General features: G+C 47.7%; 1 protein-coding gene across 3 annotated transcripts in view; it reads right to left on the bottom strand.

Annotated features, from left to right (window-relative positions):
• LOC139646865 (disheveled-associated activator of morphogenesis 2-like) overlaps positions 1-19632 on the bottom strand; it is a 64138-nt gene extending 44506 nt beyond the window's left edge. For all 3 annotated transcript variants that reach the window (XM_071522636.1, XM_071522637.1, XM_071522638.1), the window contains exons 1-2: positions 19406-19632; positions 6484-6774 (exon numbers count right to left, since the gene is read on the bottom strand). In XM_071522636.1, the coding sequence (XP_071378737.1) occupies positions 6484-6651 (168 nt within the window). In that variant the 5' untranslated portion in view covers positions 6652-6774; positions 19406-19632. The remainder of the gene's footprint in view (positions 1-6483; positions 6775-19405) is intronic.
• Between the last annotated feature and the right edge of the window lie 781 nt (positions 19633-20413).

Here is a 20413-nt window from a genome sequence, read left to right as displayed (position 1 = left end):
AAAAGTGGCTTCTGCGTGTATGTGTGTTTTCGTGCGTGTGTGTGAGGTGGATGCGAGGAAATGTGAGGCTGATATGTGATGGAAACTGTACAGGAAGAGTGACGGGGGACTGAGTGTGTGCGTGAGGAACCGGCATGGGAGTGGGGGAGTGGGTGTGGGTGTGTCGCTGTGACGAGTGATTGAGAGTGTGTGAGGCTCCACCTAAAATGGGAAATGAGTGTGTGGTCCAAGCATGACATTCTGTCTGGTGTGTGTGTGTGTGTGTGTGTGTGTGTGTGTGTGTGTGTGTCTATGAAGTGGCATTTGAGCAAATTCAAAGGTCTGAGGATCAGAGACTTGGCTGATAGGGTAGGCCTGGTGCGGCACTGACACACACACACACACACACACACACACACACACACACACACACACACACACACTCGCTCAGGGTGGGACAGGAAGGCAGAGGAAAGACAGGCAAGATGGCAGGAAGTCATATGAGGCCTCAAGGGGACCCACAGGAAGCTGTAGTCGCCATTAGTGACCCAAACGAGACTCTGTGTGTGTGTGTGTGTGTGTGTGTGTGTGTGTGTGTTACACCTCCCAGCTAGTCCTGGAGCTCTTCACACAAGACTGATTGTGAGTCATTTACCACAACCAGGGAACGGTCAGAGATCAACTTTTTGCTCTTAAGCTTTGGTGAAAATCGATTTAGCGCCGTCTCCTCCTCCTCGCTATCCAGCAGATCACACACACTGCCCTCGCACCACTTCGCAGCGCTCAGATGAGTCACAGTATCCCCCCTTTTAGATGAGTCACAGCAGCTAGCCGTTGCTAGCCTACCGCTTCTCCCCCTCGTCCAAACAAGCCTGGACCGAGCTCACGCTAGGGTTGGCTCGGGACAGGAGTTGGCCGGAAAAGCACGGGGAGGAAGAGAAAATGAGGAATGGGAAGCCAGTTGGACAGACAAACGGCAGGGAAGGAGAAAGGGGAAACGGAGAGGAAAGACAGGAGAGGATGGAGGGTGCATCCCGGGGCATACACAAGGGGGGGAGGAAACTCGCTCCCAAAGGCTCGAAGGGTGGAGAACGTTTCCATTCGCCGTCGTTACGCAACGCATTTTTGAGTCGCGTCCGGCTCGAAAAGCCCATTCAGCGCGCTGGAGGGAACATTAGGAGGGGATTTATGTTTCGAAGAGTCCGGTCTTCTTGGAAAACGAGACTTGTCGAGGCTACAAATGAGAAAGGCTAATTATACCGGCATCGCTTTGAGAATAGAATTTATGTGATACTAAAAACAGTCACAGAGAGCCATACGGGGCGGATGCCATAAAGGTTGTGGCGCACAGAGGCAACGGCTGAGCTGTGACACTGGGCTGCTGGACGACTGCCCAGAGCCGGGGAATTAAAACTGTCCCAAATCGCGAGACGGAGTGAGAGAGAGAGAGAGAAAGGAATGAGGCGCTCAGACAGGGAGAGAGTAAGGGGCAGACAAAAGCAGATAGAGAAAGCAAGAGGGCAGGACGGAGTAAAATGGAGAGAAAGGCAGAGAGAGAACGCACTCTAATCTGATGTCTGCCAGTACAGTATGTGCCAGATGTTGGCCTAGCTAGACCTGATACATCCCCTCTTATCTCAAACCACAACCACCATCTACAATTATTATCTTTTAATGGGACCAATTTACTTTTATTCCAGATGAAGTCATCTCATAACATCTCAGTCACAGTCTCTAATATGATCAAAACTATTCCAAAGGGTTTTTCTCACACATAGAAACTGTGATTTTAATGCAACAGTTTGAGGTCGAGGATCTATTTGCAGCCTGCATGTACATGATGACACGGGCAGACGTTGAGTCAGACTCGGCATCTTTCTCTCTGCAGAACTACCCGCGAAACTAAGCAGTTTTCATTCAATTCCAATCCACCGCACATTCTCTCTCTTACCCTCTGGGTGCCTCCAAATCTGCAACATTTCCTTCTCTTTCCCTATCTCTCTCTCTCTCTCCCTCTGTTTGAGTCTGCGGCGTGCAGTGGCAGTGTCTGGGTACGAACCGTTGCGAACATGCAGTGTTGCCGTAAACACATGGCGGCCATATGCAGACCTTCCCACAGTAAAAGCAATCGCTATCAGCTGAAAATGCCAGTCTAGCTGTCCCCAAACAAACTCGCGCTTGGACCGTTTGCCAAGCTGCCACCGGTGAGAAAAAGCACCCAGGCACCCACGTGATTGAGGGGCAACCCATTTTCAATTACCTAAATGTGAGAGCAATTTCACATTCGATGATAAAACGTTATCACTCACGAGGGAATTGCCCGCTAAACAAAAATAAAGCTCTCGAGGCCCTGCCAGCTTTCACACGTGGCCCATAGATCATCTGTGCGTGCGAGCCTCGAAACTTCACTGGTGGAAAGAAACCATTGAAAATGCACCCAGATCCAAGAAGGACACAACGCAGGACTGTTGCACGTTCGCTATCAGGAAACTCCGCCGCCAGCTGCGAATGTGTATTTTGATTGGTGCGATCCATTAGCGTCTCTGATGTGGTCTGCGCCCAACGTGTCCAAATCAGTGGCGATTGCTTCCAGGTTCGTTTGGATGGGTCTGTGGAGTTCGTTATCGGCGCGGGAGACTTTCATATGGGTGCTGTGAAAGGCTTTATGGCAGACGTCGGAGCAGGTTTTCCCTCCAGACTTTTGTTTGAAGTACTTGTGATAGGATGAGCTGTTGTAAACTTGGATGAGGAGTATCAGTGTTTATACAGGGGAGGCAGGGCTGGCAGACAAGAATTCCAAAAGATCTTTTCATTCTATTCTAATAGTTTTACTTGCCACTTTTCCAGCTTTATTTCAAATGGCGTCCCTCTCTCTCTCTCTCTCTCTCTCTTTTGGAACCTAAATCTCTTCATCTACGACACCAAACACCAAACTTTGAAGTTCGGAGCATCAGTCACGGAGCAACGGAGACGTTACAGCTGCTGTACAGGTTATACGTTTGACAGCGCTTCAAATGTGTCGGCACAGGTTAGTGTGTGTGACTATAATTCTGTTTCATGTTGACAGCGGGTGTGGAGGGGGCTGGTTCTGGGACACCAGAACTTACTGTTGAGCCTTTGGGAGCTGTCATGGGCCAAACATCTGTGATGGGAGGTTTCCACTTGATAACTCCAATGACACCACCAGTCAAAAATGTTGACACACATTTTTCTTTATTTTTACTATTTTTCACATTTTAGAATCAAAGTAAAGACATCAAAACTATGAAATCTTAAATTTTAGATTGCCACCCTTTGCTTTGATGGAATGGAAAAGGCGTTGGAAAGAAATTCATACATAGGCATCAACTTCACTCTTTATATTTATCTGAAAAACACATTTCAAGCATTTATGCATAAGCCTTTAGATCAAAATGGCTTTCAGAGAATGAAAAACATAGTACATTCAATCAGGTGTGTCCAAACCTTTGACTGCTAGTGTACCTGCTCTCACCTTTCCTCCTCCAACATCCAAGCTAGGTTTCTACATAGGTGATCTCCCAAAATAGCACAAGGGAGAGTTACATCACTTCATTCATTACATTTGAAGTTCCGAGCATCAGGCATGAAGCAACGGAGATGATACCACTACTGTACAGATTATCTAGCTAACCGTTATTCATATAATACTGTTAGGAAAATGTTTTCTGCCCTTTCACAGCTAGCTGTAGCTCTGAGTGGACACTGCAGTCTCTAAACACAGTGGAAGACCCCATTATGGAGGTGAAGACACGTGGAGGTGGTTTACTCCTCCGTTTGGCCCAGATCTGTCACTCCCACTCCAGAGGCTCCGCTGAGTCTCATTCTCCTCCTCAGGAAAGGCTTTCATAACAATAATCCCTGGCTCCCGTTGCCACGGAAACACTCCATGTTATGTTATTCTCCTTTTTCTTTACTCCCCCCCCCCGTAGCACAGCTCCGCTCCTCTCCTCCCTGCATCGACTCTCGGTGTCGGCGTTACAAGCGGTCGGTGTGTCCAGACTGTGTGACTGCTGGAGGTCCGGTCGAACAGATTCTTGGACGAGCGGTCAAACGTGTCAGCGTGCCGGCCGCAGGACGAGCAAAGCAGATGTGGGGGGACGTCAGCTCGCCGATGGCTTGGCCAGATGACCAGCGTCAGGCAGGAGTGGTTTGTGCATCGCTCTTCCAATCAAAGCAGACATGAGTCAAACTGTCACCGGTTGAGTGATCAGCTAACTGGAAACGGCGCGCGAGAGTGTCATTTTTTCTCCCAAACTTTCTCGCACTAGATTTTCACCTTCAAGCGTTCAGTTGGGGTCTGTGTCTTGGAAAGAAACTCGCTGCCGGGAAGCCGCAGCAAAGCGGAGACCAGATCAGTCATAGAGGAGAACAGACATTACCCAGAAGACCAAACATCTGAGCTTGTGTACCAGACCATCAGATGTGAGCCGTCCAATAACCGTCTCGAGAAGAATCCAGTCCCTAGGCCGCGTTCCAATCAGAAAACGTCAAATCCTCGCTTCGCCCCGACTCGACGAGCTGTATGCTGAGAGGTTTTTGAAAATCAGGGAAGGATCCCTTCTGCTCTGCTTCTTCCCCAGCCTCTGCATCTGTGTCAGCTTCATCTTAAGCTCAGATATTTACCCTAAATAAGCTGTGGGTCATGCAGTCTTCTCAACCGTGAGGGCTGCCGTGATTTGGCTAAGCACTCCCATATGCCGGGCATGTTTTTGTTTTATCCCGGCAACACACAGCCCCGCTCGCATTCGTGTAACCTTTTTATACGCAGCACCCTGCATCATGTAAGCATTTCCAGGCCACACAGGCCATTAAGTGTGTCAAATACCAACCTAGTGGTCTTTCTAAACTAGGCTGCAGCTAACATACTGGTGAAAGAGCATTAGGTCATTTCAGTCTAGAGATACTGCAATCAGTGCCTTGATTACCATCATGCTAACTTTTAGTTTTCCCTAATCAAGCCAATAAGTGCAGTGGAGCTACTGGAGTTTAATGGTCTGTGCACTGCCAGTGATTATAAAGAACTGTAGACAGCGGAGTTGGGGTCAATTCAGGTCAATTAGCTGGAAAATTGGGAAAAATCTCAACCACTGGGAAAACATCTGCCTTGATAACAATGAAAAGTTTCCTATCACAAATGGAATTTCACTTAATCTCCCAAATTGATTTTGACAGTTGGAAGAGTGATATATCCTGCAGGCGGTGAAGTTTAGCATTCCCTAAGACTAGACAGCGCCAGAGAGACAGTCCTGCAGCCATGCTATTGGACACATTGTAGGGAGGGAGGAAGGGAGAGAAGCAGAGAGACAGAGAGAGAAAAGCAGGAAATCTGAGGTTGGAGGGGGAGAGCGACAGAGGCAGAGAGATGGAGACAGACAGGACCGAAACAGACCGAAAGACAGGAACTCAGACAAACGGAGAGAGGCAGAAACAGCAAAGCCCTGTTCTTCCAGCAAAGCCATAACGGGTTTGCGTGCCAGCTGAAACCCGACTGCAGCAGACTTCTCCGTTCTGACAGCTGTCCTGAGCCCTCTGCACACCGTGGGTACGCGCCAAGCCATGCCAGGCTGGCGCTGGTGGAGGCCCGCAACCTCCGCCAACAAGCGTGATCTGGGCACGAGACGGGATGAGCAGGGCAAGGGTGGGGCCGGGTGTAGTGGAGAGGGTGGGTGGCAGGGTCAGTGGGATGGAGGGACGTTGGATTGGGGGGTTTGGCTCATCCCACCATCGAGACACCCTCCACAGGATCAAATTCCTTCCAATTCCTATCCCTAATCCCATTTAGGGCCGGGATAATGAACGCCATGCAAAGGAAAAGACTCAGGCTGCTCCCCATTAGGAAGAAGGAAAGTTCCTAGATTTATATTGTACCACTGTATTGTTCTGAGCCCGCTCCATACATTTAGCTTATGTTTTTACTTGGTCCTTGGAGTGGCATGCGTAACGGCACAGATTTCATAATGGCACAGATTTAAAGTTGAACAGGTTAATAGGACTTACAATGGATGGCAACAGGTAGATATGCAGGCCATCCACCTACTTTTTCCACACTTATTTACTATAATGACTATAATTACATTATTGGCTGCTATAAAGAAAAAAATCTAGCAGGCTGCTGGCTCACGTGGGACACATAAGACCAAGTTATGCATTATGCAGTATGGGAGCACGCTTGGTCTTTATTGCAGTCACAGTCAGCAAACACAGATCGCCTACTTGAGAAGTGGGTGCAACACTGCTGCCCCACTGAAACAGTGGAAGGGGTGATGATTCCAAACCCACACACAAACACACTCCCTTTACCACACAAGCAGTCACACAGTGGTTTGTGTTAAGACCTGCGCCCAAGTCTAGACATACAGTAACTGATTCGACTCATTAGGCGAACGCTTCAGCCTGGCACAAGGCTGTAAGAACATACACGATTTGCTTGCTTCGCTACTGAGATCTCACCAATCCTCCATCTTACATCCCATCTGTACTCACCACCAGTTCGGAGAAGCGTGCGTGCAGCTCCTCGGCGGGGGGCATGGGGGCGCTGAACTCCAGCAGCTGCAGCGGCACGCTGTCCTTCAGGTTGATCTCCGGGGGCTCGCTGCTGCCGAAGCAGCACAGGAAGCCCAGGCCCGGCCGCGTCCTCTTCCTGGGGGGCATGGTGACTGCGGTGGCACGGGTGGCAGCGGTGGTGCTAGGGCCAGGAGGGTAGAGGGGGCGGGGGCCAAGGGGCAGGGGGGGGGATTGGAGAGGAGGACGAGGCTGCTATCTAGGGGGCATGATCTGGAAGAGATGAGAGACAGGGAGAAATGGTTACAAGGAGGATTTGACAAATTCAAGGTGGTGCAGTAGGTGGTCTACCTTGGTTTTTTCCACTAATGCCAGCAAGACTGATTTGTAATGCAACCCATGTTAACAATATGGTGACTATTGGTGACTAAAAATAGCATGTTTAAAGTAATAATCCACAACATTTTTATATAAATTATGTTTTGTTACTCTCTATCACTGACTGATATAACACAAGTGATTCAACCTATATCCACTTCATGAAAGCTTTTACATTTGCTGTTCTAAACACCTGGTGTCTGGTAAAATTTCTGGCAGACAAGAAGTGATGCATTTTACATTTCCAGTTTTTTTTTTTTGAATAAACAGAAGAGGAACTGGGTAATTAGCATGATGAGCAGCAATAGCCACCATGGCTGAACAGACAGAGAAAAGAGAAACTCAAACTGCATCAACAGAAAAACCAAGTCATGTCACAGTACAGGACACACTGTTTGATTGACAGGTGATCTCTGGGAAGAAACATCACAGCAATGAGCACTTAGCAGCAAAGATGTCATCAAAATCAAAAAAGTGGAACTCGAGGATTACCACTCCAAGCCATTCTCCAACATTTCACAAAAGCGGCAAGTGCTAGACTTGCTTCCAACAGCCTTCTGTCCGTCTTTCCTCTTTCCAAGCCTTGTTTATTCCCTTCAGGACGTCCATATGAACGTGTGCCTGGTTGGTGTTGGTGTTGCGGGGCAAGAGGACAGAGGCAGCAGGGACTGGCATCATATCCTCATCTTGGCATTTGCTGCTCCTTGACAAAGAAACCTCTTGTCTGTGAGGTACAATGGTGCCTGTGCAATGTGTATTGTCTGTGTAGACTTGCACTGAGAGCTGCCCCGGTGCTGCACTCACTCCTTCAATGGAGCGGCTCTAACACAATGTGTATATGTCAGTGTGTGTGTGTGTGTGTGTGGACAGTAGTGAATGACACCCACTACAACAGGACCAGAGGATTGAATGGGGCTGAGACACCCTGGAGGATTTCCTCAATGCTGAGAAAGGGATATGGGTGGTCTCTAATGTATGAATAATACACTCTTAACACCATATTATGTCCTTTCAGGCACACACACGTACACGATGTGGGCACACACCCACAGCCGCTCACACACACACACACACACACACAGTTGCCAGTCTTCTTTATGCAAACAGTTTACTGCATTTGTGAATGAATGGCCCTTGCGGCTGCATAAATGCATTATGCTAATAGCAGGGACACCCGAACCAGGCCAAAATATTTGAGCAAGAAATCAATTATGAAGCTATTTATGTAAACTCCCATGAAAAATCCATGGAGCTGCCAAGAAGAACAAAGAACTGACAACAGCATAGATGAAAAAAAAAACCCCCCAAAAAAACACACACACACACATACAGACATACAACAGACTGTCTTCCTCCAAGTCTCAAATTTTAAACCATCATTGAGATTTATGAGGACACACACACACATCCCAATAACCTTGCAAACGAGACAAGCCTTGAGAAAAGCTATGCACCTGTTTGTTTAATATGGCGGTGCAAGTTTACGGCTCCACTTTCCACGAGAAGCCACAATCTACTCTACTACGTCTTGACGGAGCGCGACTCTCCGCCATCGCGCTCCCTCACACACTGGGTTCGGCGGAGGAGTTCTCACTGCGCCGGCTAAAAATAGACGGGACGGTAAATTCTTTATGAATGCGCTGGGCCCTCCACAGAAGCTGGAAAAAATGAAAGGAGAAAACAGCATATTTCCATTTTGCCCCTTCGTCTTTTTGCTCATTTGTTTTTTCCGCCTCCTTGAACCTGCCATCCCTCTCAAGGCAGAGTGGAGCCGTGTGTCTAGTGGAAATGAACTTAAGGCTACTTTACTTTAAATGGAAAGCTACCAGAGTGTTTTTTGTTTTTTTCCTTTGGCTTGTTGAACTTGAAAATGCTTGTACGAGCATCGGGATGCTTTTGTACTATATTTCAATTCGGTGCTATAAATAATACAGTATGATCACCGTCAAATGTGTTGACTGTTTGCAGGTTATTGCATCAGTGTGCTCTGTGACGATTATAGCATGGGTGGCATTGTGTGTGTGTGTGTGTGCTTGCATTTGATCCTGCACCTGTGTGTGTGTGTGTTAGCAGTACAAATACAACCCGTGGTGACAATCCCTGAAGGCTGGCACAGAGGGTATGACAGCGTCCCATAATCTCTGTCCCTATAGAAACGACCTAGCGAGTCTCATCTGCACCGGCAGTCTTGACATTGCACAGCCGAAAAATAAAGCATCAGCCTCAAGCCAATATCCACATTTTTTCCAACAGAGGCACAGCGCTAATAATCCAACACAACTGTCAGATGTGCAATGGGGATTTTGTGCTCAACAAGTTGCTGCATTTACTTATATCAAACCAGATGCGGCTAGGCCTTGCATGTTGACTGTATAGACGTATAGGCAATTCAAACATTCCTTAGCTATTATGGTTCGCCTTGCAGTGTAATGTGGTTGTCAGTGGAAAAAACAAGGAAGCACTACAAGGCTGATAGCATCAGAAAAACATACTTCAGGGAGGTAAATCATAATTTTTTTTGCATATTTTTACACTTGAAAAGGCTGTCTTGGTGCTGGTTGGTTAACAGCCTCTGCTTTTCATCGTTTTTATGACTACAAGATACAGTAAGAGCCAAATCTTTACGGTGGTGAGTTAAGTTATTGTTGCTGTGGACAGCTGGTGGAGCCTAATGGAAAAGGAGGCCGCTCTACAGGGGTTTGAATCCATTCAGCAAAAAAACATCCCAAACCTCCTGTCCCAGTGTCCAGTGTGTGTGTGTGTGTGTGTGAGTGTGAGTGTGAGTGTGAGTGTGAGTGTGTGTGTGTGTGTGTGTGTGTGTGTGTGTCGGCTTCTATCTCCACTCTCCCACAGAGCCCCACGTGCGGCCGGCCCTCACTCAACACCAGTCCTGCTGGCCGGCTTCCAGCCCATGCCCAGAAAAAGTAGGCCAAGGGATCCGAACACACACACACACACACACACACACACACACACACACACGCACTCTACTGTATACATACACATCTCAGCTGTGGCCCTGCGAGGAAGGAAGAACACTGAAGGCTGTGTGCGCACATGTGAAAAAAGAGAGAGAGAGCATCATTCATTTCTGCTCTAGGAGTTTACCTTTAATATTCTCAGTATGGTGGCGTGACACCACACACACACACACACACACACACACACACCATCCAAATTGAGTACGTCCATCACCATATATGCCTCCCGAGAGCCCCTCTTATCTTTCCAGCTTTTCACTTCATCCACCTCTCCCTCCCTCCCTCCCTAGGTCGCTGTCATCTCCCATTATTCCTGTCACTTCCCACTTTAGGGGCAAACCGTGTGACATTTCTCTCCTTCACCTCCTTCTGTCCATAACTTCTGTCATCTTTTCCTCGCCACTTCTCACGTCTCCTCCTACCGTTTTCTTTCCCCATTTACTCAATTTCTCCATTTTACCACCTTCTTTCAGTAGCGTTTGTTCTCGTCACTTCTCTCCGCGTGTCGTTTTTCATCCCCGCTCTTCTTTCCTGTCACTGTCTCTCCGTGTTTTTCGTGTCAGTGACTTGTCACACATCCGACACTCATGACTGGGAGAATCACGCACACACACACACACACACACACACACACACACACACACACCCTCTTGACAGTCACTGGGACACAGATGCATGTACAGTGCCATTTTAAGTCACAGGGGAAAGAGAGCTACAGTAAGCACCGAACTAGTGAAAGACTCTAGATCTCTCTAGGATAGTGCTAATTAAAACAGGCTGTGTGTGTGTGTGTGATGGGCTTGTCCAAGTGGGAGAATGCAAGAAGAGGAACACAGAGATTTGTCATTTTGCTAACTGCTCGCCATGACAGAGATGGAATTCTGCACACACACACTCACACACACACACACGGCTGTAGAAGTGTGAAAACACATCCAGATGAATTCCCTGCTTACATGCCGCTGGAACACACACACTGTACGGTCTCACGTGGCGTTAACACTCATCAACACATGCATAGATTCAGATACCGCCTCCCAACATGCACACACACACACGTTTCAGATGCACCGACACACCCACTCAAGACTCCAGATCTAAGCATGCACATATACAACACGCTTGCATACTTACACACCATGAGCTACGAAGCAGAGAGAAGCCTGCTGGCTGCTCTGTGTTTGATGGGTTCTGGAGAGCAGCCGAGCAGAGAGAGAGAGAGAGAGGGAGAGAGAGAGAGAGAGAGAGAGAAGGAGAGGGAGATGCTGCTGCCACTTCTCATTCAGCCCGCTACCTCATCGCCTCATCCCCAGCGCAGGGAAGTAGGTCAGTGGAGGAGGAGGAGGAGGAGGAGGAGGGGGAGGCGGGGGCGGCAGTGAGGAGAGATGGGCTGCTGCTGGTGTGTGTGTGTGTGTGTGTGTGTGTGAGTGTGTGTGTGCGTGTGTGTGTGTGTGCGTGCGTGTGAGAGAGAGACAGAAAAAGAGTTGTATATCTATGCAGAGATCAGTCTCTCAAACATCTGTGTCTGCATAATTTCCATTTCCAACACATCTGTCACACAACACAATGCTTTCCTCAGTATCAGACACACAAAACTTGCATAGAAATCAAACTCGCTCTCCTTCTCGAATACGCAAAAAAAACAAAAAAAAAAACAGACTGCATCACTCGTCCACTGTCTCTCAGGCTGCCTCTCACCTCCTCTCTTTTCTCACTCTGAACATTTCTATCTCTGTCTCTCTCTCTCCTCTCTCATCACCCCACAGCCACTGCAGTGTGCATGAAAAGTGTTCTGCACACTCTCTTCTCCTTCATCCTCCTCCACACCCGACTACACCTCTACTTGCCCCGCGCTGTACCGGCAATAATAGGGAAGTGCCCCCTCTTGCCTTCTTCCTCGTAATAACATGGACGGATGAATGGATTAAAGAAAAATTGAATCTTTTTTTTTTTTTGCACCATCTGTGCGCATGCCTGACTGACGAGTGGAGAAAAAGGCAGAGAAGAAGAGAGGAACGGCAAGAGTAAAAACATGAAGCGGCGATGACACCGGTGAAAACAAATAAGGAGGGATGAGGGCAAAATAAAAAAAAAATAAAAAAAAAAGAGCAAGATGATTTTTAAAGAGGCATTGAATAAAAGATCAGAAGCAAGCCTGCAGCGCACGTTTTTTTTTTTTTTTTGCACACACATTGTTTCTGGGTCCCACAAATGAGGACCATTCCTCCGGGGTGCTGGGGCCGAGGAGGAGGAGGGTACAGGCTGGCTTACGTAAGCAGCCGGCACCATGGGATGGAGCAGCAGTGCCACGCTGGCACAGGCAAGAACAAGATATCGAATGCAGTGCAGGACTAAAAGGCTTGGCATTGGCTTGGCATGGCTGGAGTATCTGGGCAACTATGAGAGCGAACACCAGCAGTTGGATGTTACAGCTGCACTAGGCAAGATTTTTGCGTCCCATCTCCACTAATTGAGATCCTATAGATTCCCCCTATTTGCCCAAATTAATTCTGGTTTCAGGTATGGACACTTCGGCACCCGCAAGAAGTGACGAATGAAAACTTAAAAGTGAAATATAAACTCTCTCAAAATGTGAAGTTGCCTAGCGCAGCTTTAATGGCGAACAAGGGTTGTATTATGAAGGTCATCATGTGTGTGTGAGTGAGTGAGTGAGTGAGCTAGTGAAGACGTGTGGGGTTTCAGGAGTGATTCTGCATCTATAATCGACTGTGTGCAACGTGCGTAAGAAAGAGTGTGAACCTTCTTTCCTCGCTCCAAGGTGTGTGTCCTTTGACTTGGAAATGAACTACTCACAGTCATTAATTTGACACGGAATAACTCTATGCACGCCAGCCATCGGACACGTCGGAGCCATGCCACCCTTTGGATGTCGGTGCCCCAGACATGCCCTCTCCCCCCCCCCGCCCCGCCCCCACTTCCTACTGTCTGCCTGTCTGTCCGATGACTAATGGACCTACCCTCCAGTTCTTTTTTTTCTCCCCCAAAAGCCACTGGCTCCCAGCCAAATCACCCAGGCCTAAGCGGGCCACTGAAAACTCATTCTCCCATGCCCCCCCACCCCACCACCACCACCCCACCACCCCACCCTCCCACCCCTCCTCGGCTCTGTGTGGCCCACCCACAGTCACTGGTCCGGCCCTTTGGGGAAACCCTGTACACACATCAGTCTTCCCCTGTTGGGGTCAGAGGCCACGTTGCAGAGCTAATCGGTTACATTAGCGTAGCGTACAGGCAGGCGACACCCCCACCCCTCCATCATGGTGATGAGGTCATCATTTTATTCACGCATCACTTCATCATTTTAAGCGGTTTAGCACCATGGGTGGCCAATTTGTTCTAAGATTAATTTGAAGAATTGTTGATGGGAAATGATATGATAATTGATATGCTATGACTTTAAAAGCCATCTATGACAATCCAGTTTAGGTCAATGACAGAGAAGCTACTATCACTTGGCAAAGCATGCATGACTCTAGAGTCACTGCACGATAACCCAATAAACATGATGGGAGAATAACAGACAAGATCCAGTTACAGTCAAATTAATGTAAACATCACAAATATACATTAGAAACACACACACACAGCACTGAGTTCAACACACACACGCACGCACACTGGTGACTTACATTCCTGAGGTGTGACATCACCATCTATTTCAGTGCAAGGCTCCGTGGCGAGCAGCGAGTTACAGCTTCCACTGACAAATGACCAAAGCTCACAGCGGAGGAGCTGCCATTATTTCACGGTACATTTGCATGCGATGCATTCCTGCGCTCGCTCTGAAAGCGCACACTCTGCCAGGGATTTCATGTTGGAAGGCCAGCGCTTTCATGCGAGTTTGTATACAGAGTGGCTTTCTCATGTGAACCTGGACAATGAGCCAGAGGATTTGGGTTGGACAATTCTGGTGGGGCCCGATGGGGTCTGCAGATATCGCAGGGCTGGGTACTTTTTTTTTTTTCCAGCCTGTGCAACATTACATTTCTTCCCCCCCCCTGCTTTCGAGTGGGTGTGCATCTGATCGGCAGTGGGACAGTTATTTTTAGCGGTGACAGCATGGCCTCTCTCTAGAATATTCTTGGCATCTTTGATTGGCACTGCAAACAAACGAAAGGAGCAGGAGCAGGAAGAGAGTAGTTTCAGAAATAAAATTAGCCTTCTTTTCATTATTCTTTTTGACTGCAAGGAAATGCAAACCGACTGTTTGCTTATAAGATGTCAGTAACGTACGTGAGCAGTGGTTGAAACACAAATTTTTCAACCAACTTAACCTGAGTTACCCTTATGATACATAGCCTCCATCCACAGAAACCCCCTGAGGGAGCCGACTGCTGATAAGGGCTGTCTGTGCGTACGTGCATCTGCCAGCCAGGATCTGAAGATCGGAAACCCGCCCTTCCCTTCACCCCCCCCCCCCCCCCGCCCACTCGCTCTATCCATCCATTCCTCCCAACAACATCCCTCATATCATCACTTTCTCCCTCAATCGCTTCCTCTCCACCCTGCCATCAGATAAGAGACGCTGCAAGGATGAGACTGCTTTTTTTTTTTTTCTTTGGAGCTGAAAACCTATTCAGCTGTTGGATTCAAAGCCGTCCTTTTAAGATGACATCTGTGTCGCCGGGTCAAAGTCTGTGGCCAAGTTCTCAGAGTCGGAGGCAAAACAAGCTTCAGGAAACCTCAGAGTGAAATGGATACTTCTGAAATAACACGACAATGGGCTTCAAGCAAACTTCAAAAAGTGCCTCAAGTTTCTAGTAACTGTATATACAAGCATCAACAATGGCAACAGAACAATGTTAAGGAGGCGGGGTTGAGGCTGTTCCATTAAGCTGCCATAGGGCAAGTATTAAGCATAACATAAGGAAGAAATGAATGAGTCAAAATACTACAATTTAAATTGACCACAACCACAATTATTATTAATTACTTTAATAGCTTGTGGTTAATACTATCACTTAAATACTCCCAGACTATCCCAAAGGCAAATGCAATCACATTGGGAGAGTGAGCTATTTTTCATTTTCTTGTGTTTACAAACAGCTTTTGGCAGAAAGCCGATACAGAGGCAGTGCAATTACATTCAAGCCACTCCAAGGATTGCACAATGGCTTTACCTGCTGATCCTTCACAATGAGCTCACAGGTTTGCCCTTAGGAAAAAAAATGGCAGATTCTTGTTGAATGCTTTTCCCATCTGTCAAGTATCAACTGTTAATTCTCTCACTGAGGACATAACTACTGTTAATTCCAGGCTGGCTGTTCATACTGTACTACAATGTTCACATCTTGATTAGTCGTTCCTACCAATCAATCCATTTTGTTAGAATAACACTGAGAAGCCACAGATCCAACATCCATACGTGGCAGTCTTTCAGTATCACATGACAAACTCTTAAACTCTCCGTCTCCTTCACAGCCAACATCTGAGAATTCTCAAAGGCCTTATTGGCTTCTAGCCTCATTCAAAACAAACATATAAGCAATGTTGGTTTAAATGGGGCCGTGAGGCACACTAACCCACCTCACCCATAAAAAGGAAATACTTCAACTAAACCACTGGAAAAAAACAGGGAGGAAAGGGTTTCCAATCCTCCAGGGATGTCATTAATAGCCATTTCATTTAGTTTGATTCATAAAAAAAAAAGAAGCCATTTCCTGATCTGAGGAACATTCATAACGGCGCAGACCACATGAGGTGCCAGGGCTTTTGTTACGACTCTGTGCCTTTTGGATTGCCTTTTTTAACATGGCGACTTCCTTTGATCACAACAAATGCAGTAGTGCAGGGGCCCAAGGGACGCCGCCCTGCACAGTTGCGTTTTGAAGCAAATTATTATAAACATGTTAAACCCCTTCATAGAAGCCACTAACCACACACACGAGTTGGATGAACAAAAGCTGAAATAAGAAACTGTGCGAGAGCAGACGACTCGATTTACGTTAACTACTGATGTGCCATAGTTTGCAGACACAAACTGTTTGGAGGCCTTCCAGGGTACAAAGCTCTTTTTTGTGAGACAACTTCTGAATGTTTTATGCACGAGCGCCTGCCTGTTCCACCATGCTCAACTAGAAGCCTTTCCTTGCTAAATTTCAGCGTGCAGTAGTAGCTGTATTTAGAAGTTCATCCACATGTTGCGCAGGGAAAGTCCACCAGTTGCTGCGTGGGACTCCAACAATGCAGATGTTAATGTTGGCTGGGAGGCAGGTCGTATCAAGGGGGAGCGGCAGCATCACAAGTACTGAGGTATTACTGTTGACCCACTTCTCCACCGGCCGACTTGTCCCATCTCCACTCACCAAGCGGACCGGATCGCTGGGATATCTATGCTATTAATACTGGGAATGAGAAGAAAGTCAGCCACGCCACATTCCAACGGCCCCAACATTCCCACATATTAACAGGGCTCGGCATGAAACCCGATACTTGGCATCCCTTTCCGTCCGACCCCAAAGCGCTACCCTGCCGTGTCAAATCGTTTTCTTATTTCATATGGGAGGAACGCGCCGGAGTCACGAGCCCCGAGTCTAACTAAAGACATGTTATTATATGCGCGGGGAAAAAAAAAAAGATGGATTTTTTGGCACGAGCACAACCACGGAGCCGGTTACCATGACTCTCAAGAGGGACGGGACACTGGGCTTCCCAGAGACTCGATGTTCTGCGAACACCCCAGAGTCTCGTCTCGCCGCTGCTTTGAGGGAATAAGTCATTTCCAACGGTGCCGTCATCAGAAAGACACAGATGCTTGAGAACATCCAGCTCCTCTGGGCGGTGAAAGGAGCAACCTTTGAACTTTCAAATGAAACAAAAACAGCGACTCAACAGCTATTCACCAATTACATTTCCATACACACTAATGCCAACGACAACACTCACTGGTTAGCTCAGCAATTCTTGGTGGATGTCGTCTGTCAGCTTGTCCTGACAGGTTCATAAACCATCAACAGACTTTCCGTCCTTTTTGCAAAGCTTTGGCAGTGGGCATAGTCTTTGCTGATGTCTATCAATGGATTGGGGGCACTCTATATTGTGCATTGTTAATCTGTGCCACATCTTGGCTGGGTCAGAGGTCAACAGCTGCAGCATAGAGGACAGAGGGCTTGTGGGTAATGTCTGGAATGCTCATCTGGGACAGTTATAGCAGCGCAGATAGGGGCAGCCCTCTGAAGTGACCAGCATTTTCTAAAATAGCCTGCAGTAATGCTGTGCGCTGAATTGAAGCACTGTAAAGAGGAGATATGCTTACACATCATAAGCCCCTGAAAGTGTGTCACTGGCACAAATACAATGGCTGCCTTTTGACACACACTCAGTGTGGGGACTTCCAGTGAAGGAAAAGGAGGAACAGCAGCGATTCCCCATTATTCTCCCTCCTGACTGTGCAGAGTTTGGCCCCACAGAACCTGTAACCAGTGTACTGTAAATACAATACGGTAATAATCCCTTACAGAGAGATCAGATACTTGGATTTAAGCAGCTTTATCTAAAATAACTCTATTCTCTCTCTCCCTTTTTCTAATGAGGAGGCCGTTGAGCTGCCAGTCAGCGGCAGGGTCGGAGCGATAAAAAGCAGTTCATCGCTCACTAACTCTCCCTCGCACTCCCTCTAATCCTGAGAGTAGTTCATGTATCCGTAATGGACGATAAAATATGAAAAGCTCTGAGAGCGCTGACTGCAGCAGAGGGTGAGTATGTGTGTGTGTGTCTGCGTGTGTGTGTGTGTGTGTGTGAGTCCTCATCTTTCGTTAATGCCCTCCCAACACACTGAATCTTTTAGCAGTGTTGCTCCGCTAGCCCCCCCGGCTCACGTGAGTGTATGAGGATTTCCAGCAGACTCAAGCGTAAGCCTTTAATGTGGTGGGAATGGATACTATCTTGTTCACAATGCAAAAAGACAACATCAAAGAAAACATGCATGCCCCCATGACTGTGTAAAAAGAGTTGTGCCTCAGGATCATCAACCATCAAAAGCAAGTCACTGCAAGGAGTGAATTACTTCGGATTGTCATGGTGTGGGAACAATGCTCGCCTTATTACTTCCGTATTGCTTCTATCGCCCACATCAGCCATTTGAAAGCCCCGCCTCTAGTAAAATGTTCACAAACACTGAGGCATCCTCTTGGAATGTTTTCCATCCATAAACCATCTGGCTTGGGCAAACCCCAAGTAGGCATCCCTAACCAATTTCACAGGTGGAAATTTGGAGGGCTGGTGCATGAACTTTCATCACTGTGCTTTCGACGCGCTGGAGGGATTTACGGCTAAGATGAAGTCCTCTCAACCAGGATAGGAGACGCTTCCACTGGGGGAAAGAAGTATAGAGAGGCTTCACTATTTCTGCAAATGAGTAACCTTGGGAGATTAGGAAAGGGGGTTTATGTTGGTCTGAGCTGCCATAGAAGTATTAGTTTCCCCTGAGGGAAATGTGGCACTGGGAAGGATAGTCTATAAAAAATCTCTGAAAAAAAGTGATGCCAACATCCCTAGAGAGCAGGCTGCATTTAGAGGTAAATCTAAGGAAGTCTGCTCTGCTATTCAGTCATAGGACAGTTAATACAAATGTTCCATATTGGGTTGAGTTGTTGCTGGGAGGAGATGTACAGCATAAGGAATGTCTGGCTGCCAGGCCGTTACTCACACCACAGGGCTGTGATTGATGAACTGATCAACCCACGTCTTGGACCAAAAATAGGCCTGTACCCATTACATATGACACTGTCCCATCCTCCCCTAATTCCTAAAATTCCAAACATTTCCCTGACCTTTATGTCGGTCCCAGACACCACAAGACAACTTTTTTTTTTCTTTTTAAACAAAACATGGACATCAATCTCTTTAAAGTCGGTCCTCCAGCCCTCACCAATTCCGATCCCCGATCCTTCCTTGACATACATTCTTGAACGCATTTCATGCCACCTTTTCAAAGGGAAATGGATCTACAAAAAAGCTCTGTTGAAACTGAATCCCAAGCTTCAACCAATATGCCAAGAGCCGTACTCGTATAATGCACCGCTACACATGGGGCAAGGGAAGGCATGCTGTCAACGCCAGGGGAGGAAGAGCACAAACTTCAACACACACATTTCACAACTCTGCTTCTGCTACTGTTTATGACCTATAAAGCCACCGTAGTAAAAAATATACTGTAAAAGTCTTAGAATCACAACCCGTTTGCCCTTCCCTCCAATCACAACAAGACAAATATGTGGAAACGTTACCATCTTAGTGGTAGTTGGTAGTTGTAGCTCTCCTTGCCCACCAGCTCCTTCCATGCTCAGCTTTCTACTGATCCTACTGACTGATGTTTATTTTATTGGCACCAGCAGTCTATGATTCCTGACTGGATCGAGCAGCGGGATGGAGCGCATCGACAAACTGGGTTTACACTCAAACATCTGTGACCCGTTGTGCGTGCGATCTCCTACCGGGTGAACAGCACTACAGTGTAGCTACTACTCCCAGTGACCGGGGAGGGTTACGGGTATCAGTGTCAAGATCAAGTATCTCCTACTTACCCACTTCAGACAGGCTGCCCTGGGAGATGAATTGTCCCAGTGTCGCGTCACGCGCAGTCGCAAAACAACACAAAAAACCTGAGTCCCTTCCAGCAAAGCAAAGTTCTGAGAAAAGTTTAGAGCATTCCTGTGTCCTCTGGCTTTTATTTATTTCAGTCCTCTCGCCATTTGGAGGTCGTGCTTCGCGGCAGAACTCTGCGGCATTGCCGAGTTTGACGATGGTTTCCCGGACGAGGCTGCGTTTGTTGCTGCTTCCTCTCTCTGAGCTAGCGAGCCGAGCTCTGGATTTCAGCTGACTGTGCTGGGAGCTGAGCTGTTGACATTGTCCCCGCTCCCTCCCTCCCTCCTTCTCTCTCTCTTTCTCTCTATTTCGCTCTCTCTCTATCTGTCTCGAGCTCACTCACCCCCCACCCCTCCCTCTCCGGATTCCAGCTCCAGCATATGACAGCATGCATGTCAGTGAGAAAGTGGTGGACCGTCTGCATATAGTATATATGTATGTATGTACAGCATGTGTGTGTGTGTGTATGTGTGCGTGTGCATGCTGGGTGAGGCCAAGGGAGAGGGCGAGATGAAAGGAAATGACCCGGCGCTTCCTACTAAACCTGCCGCCACCTTCTCCACCCCAGCAAGCCGCAATCCCCACCCAATGCATTCCCTATCCAAGCGGAAAAGAAAGGCTATGGATGGGGCGGGGGGGGGTATCACGCACAACGCCCAAAAGGAAACCCCTTTTCCTGTCCCGTCACCTCATTGCCAGTACACACACACACACACGCCCATTCACAGCCACACAAAGATACGCAGAGTCTGGCTTTCTCGATTAGGAATTACCCCCAGCAACAAGCAGGAAAAGGTATTCCCCGAGGTCCAATCACTGCTACCACGAAGAAGAAGGTGAGACTGATTGTACAAAGCTACGTCGGTCTTGTGAAGTTCACACCATTAGCTCACCCACATGTAATGTGTGTGTGTGGGGGGGTAGTAAGATGGAGGGTCACACCATAA

Source organism: Centroberyx affinis, unplaced genomic scaffold (assembly GCF_046629955.1).
Source record: "Centroberyx affinis isolate AG114_WGS23_722 - 3 ecotype Tasmania unplaced genomic scaffold, CSIRO-AGI_Caff_v1 ptg001012l_1, whole genome shotgun sequence".
NCBI lineage: Eukaryota > Metazoa > Chordata > Actinopteri > Beryciformes > Berycidae > Centroberyx > Centroberyx affinis.
This window is presented reverse-complemented; position numbering and strand designations above follow the sequence as displayed.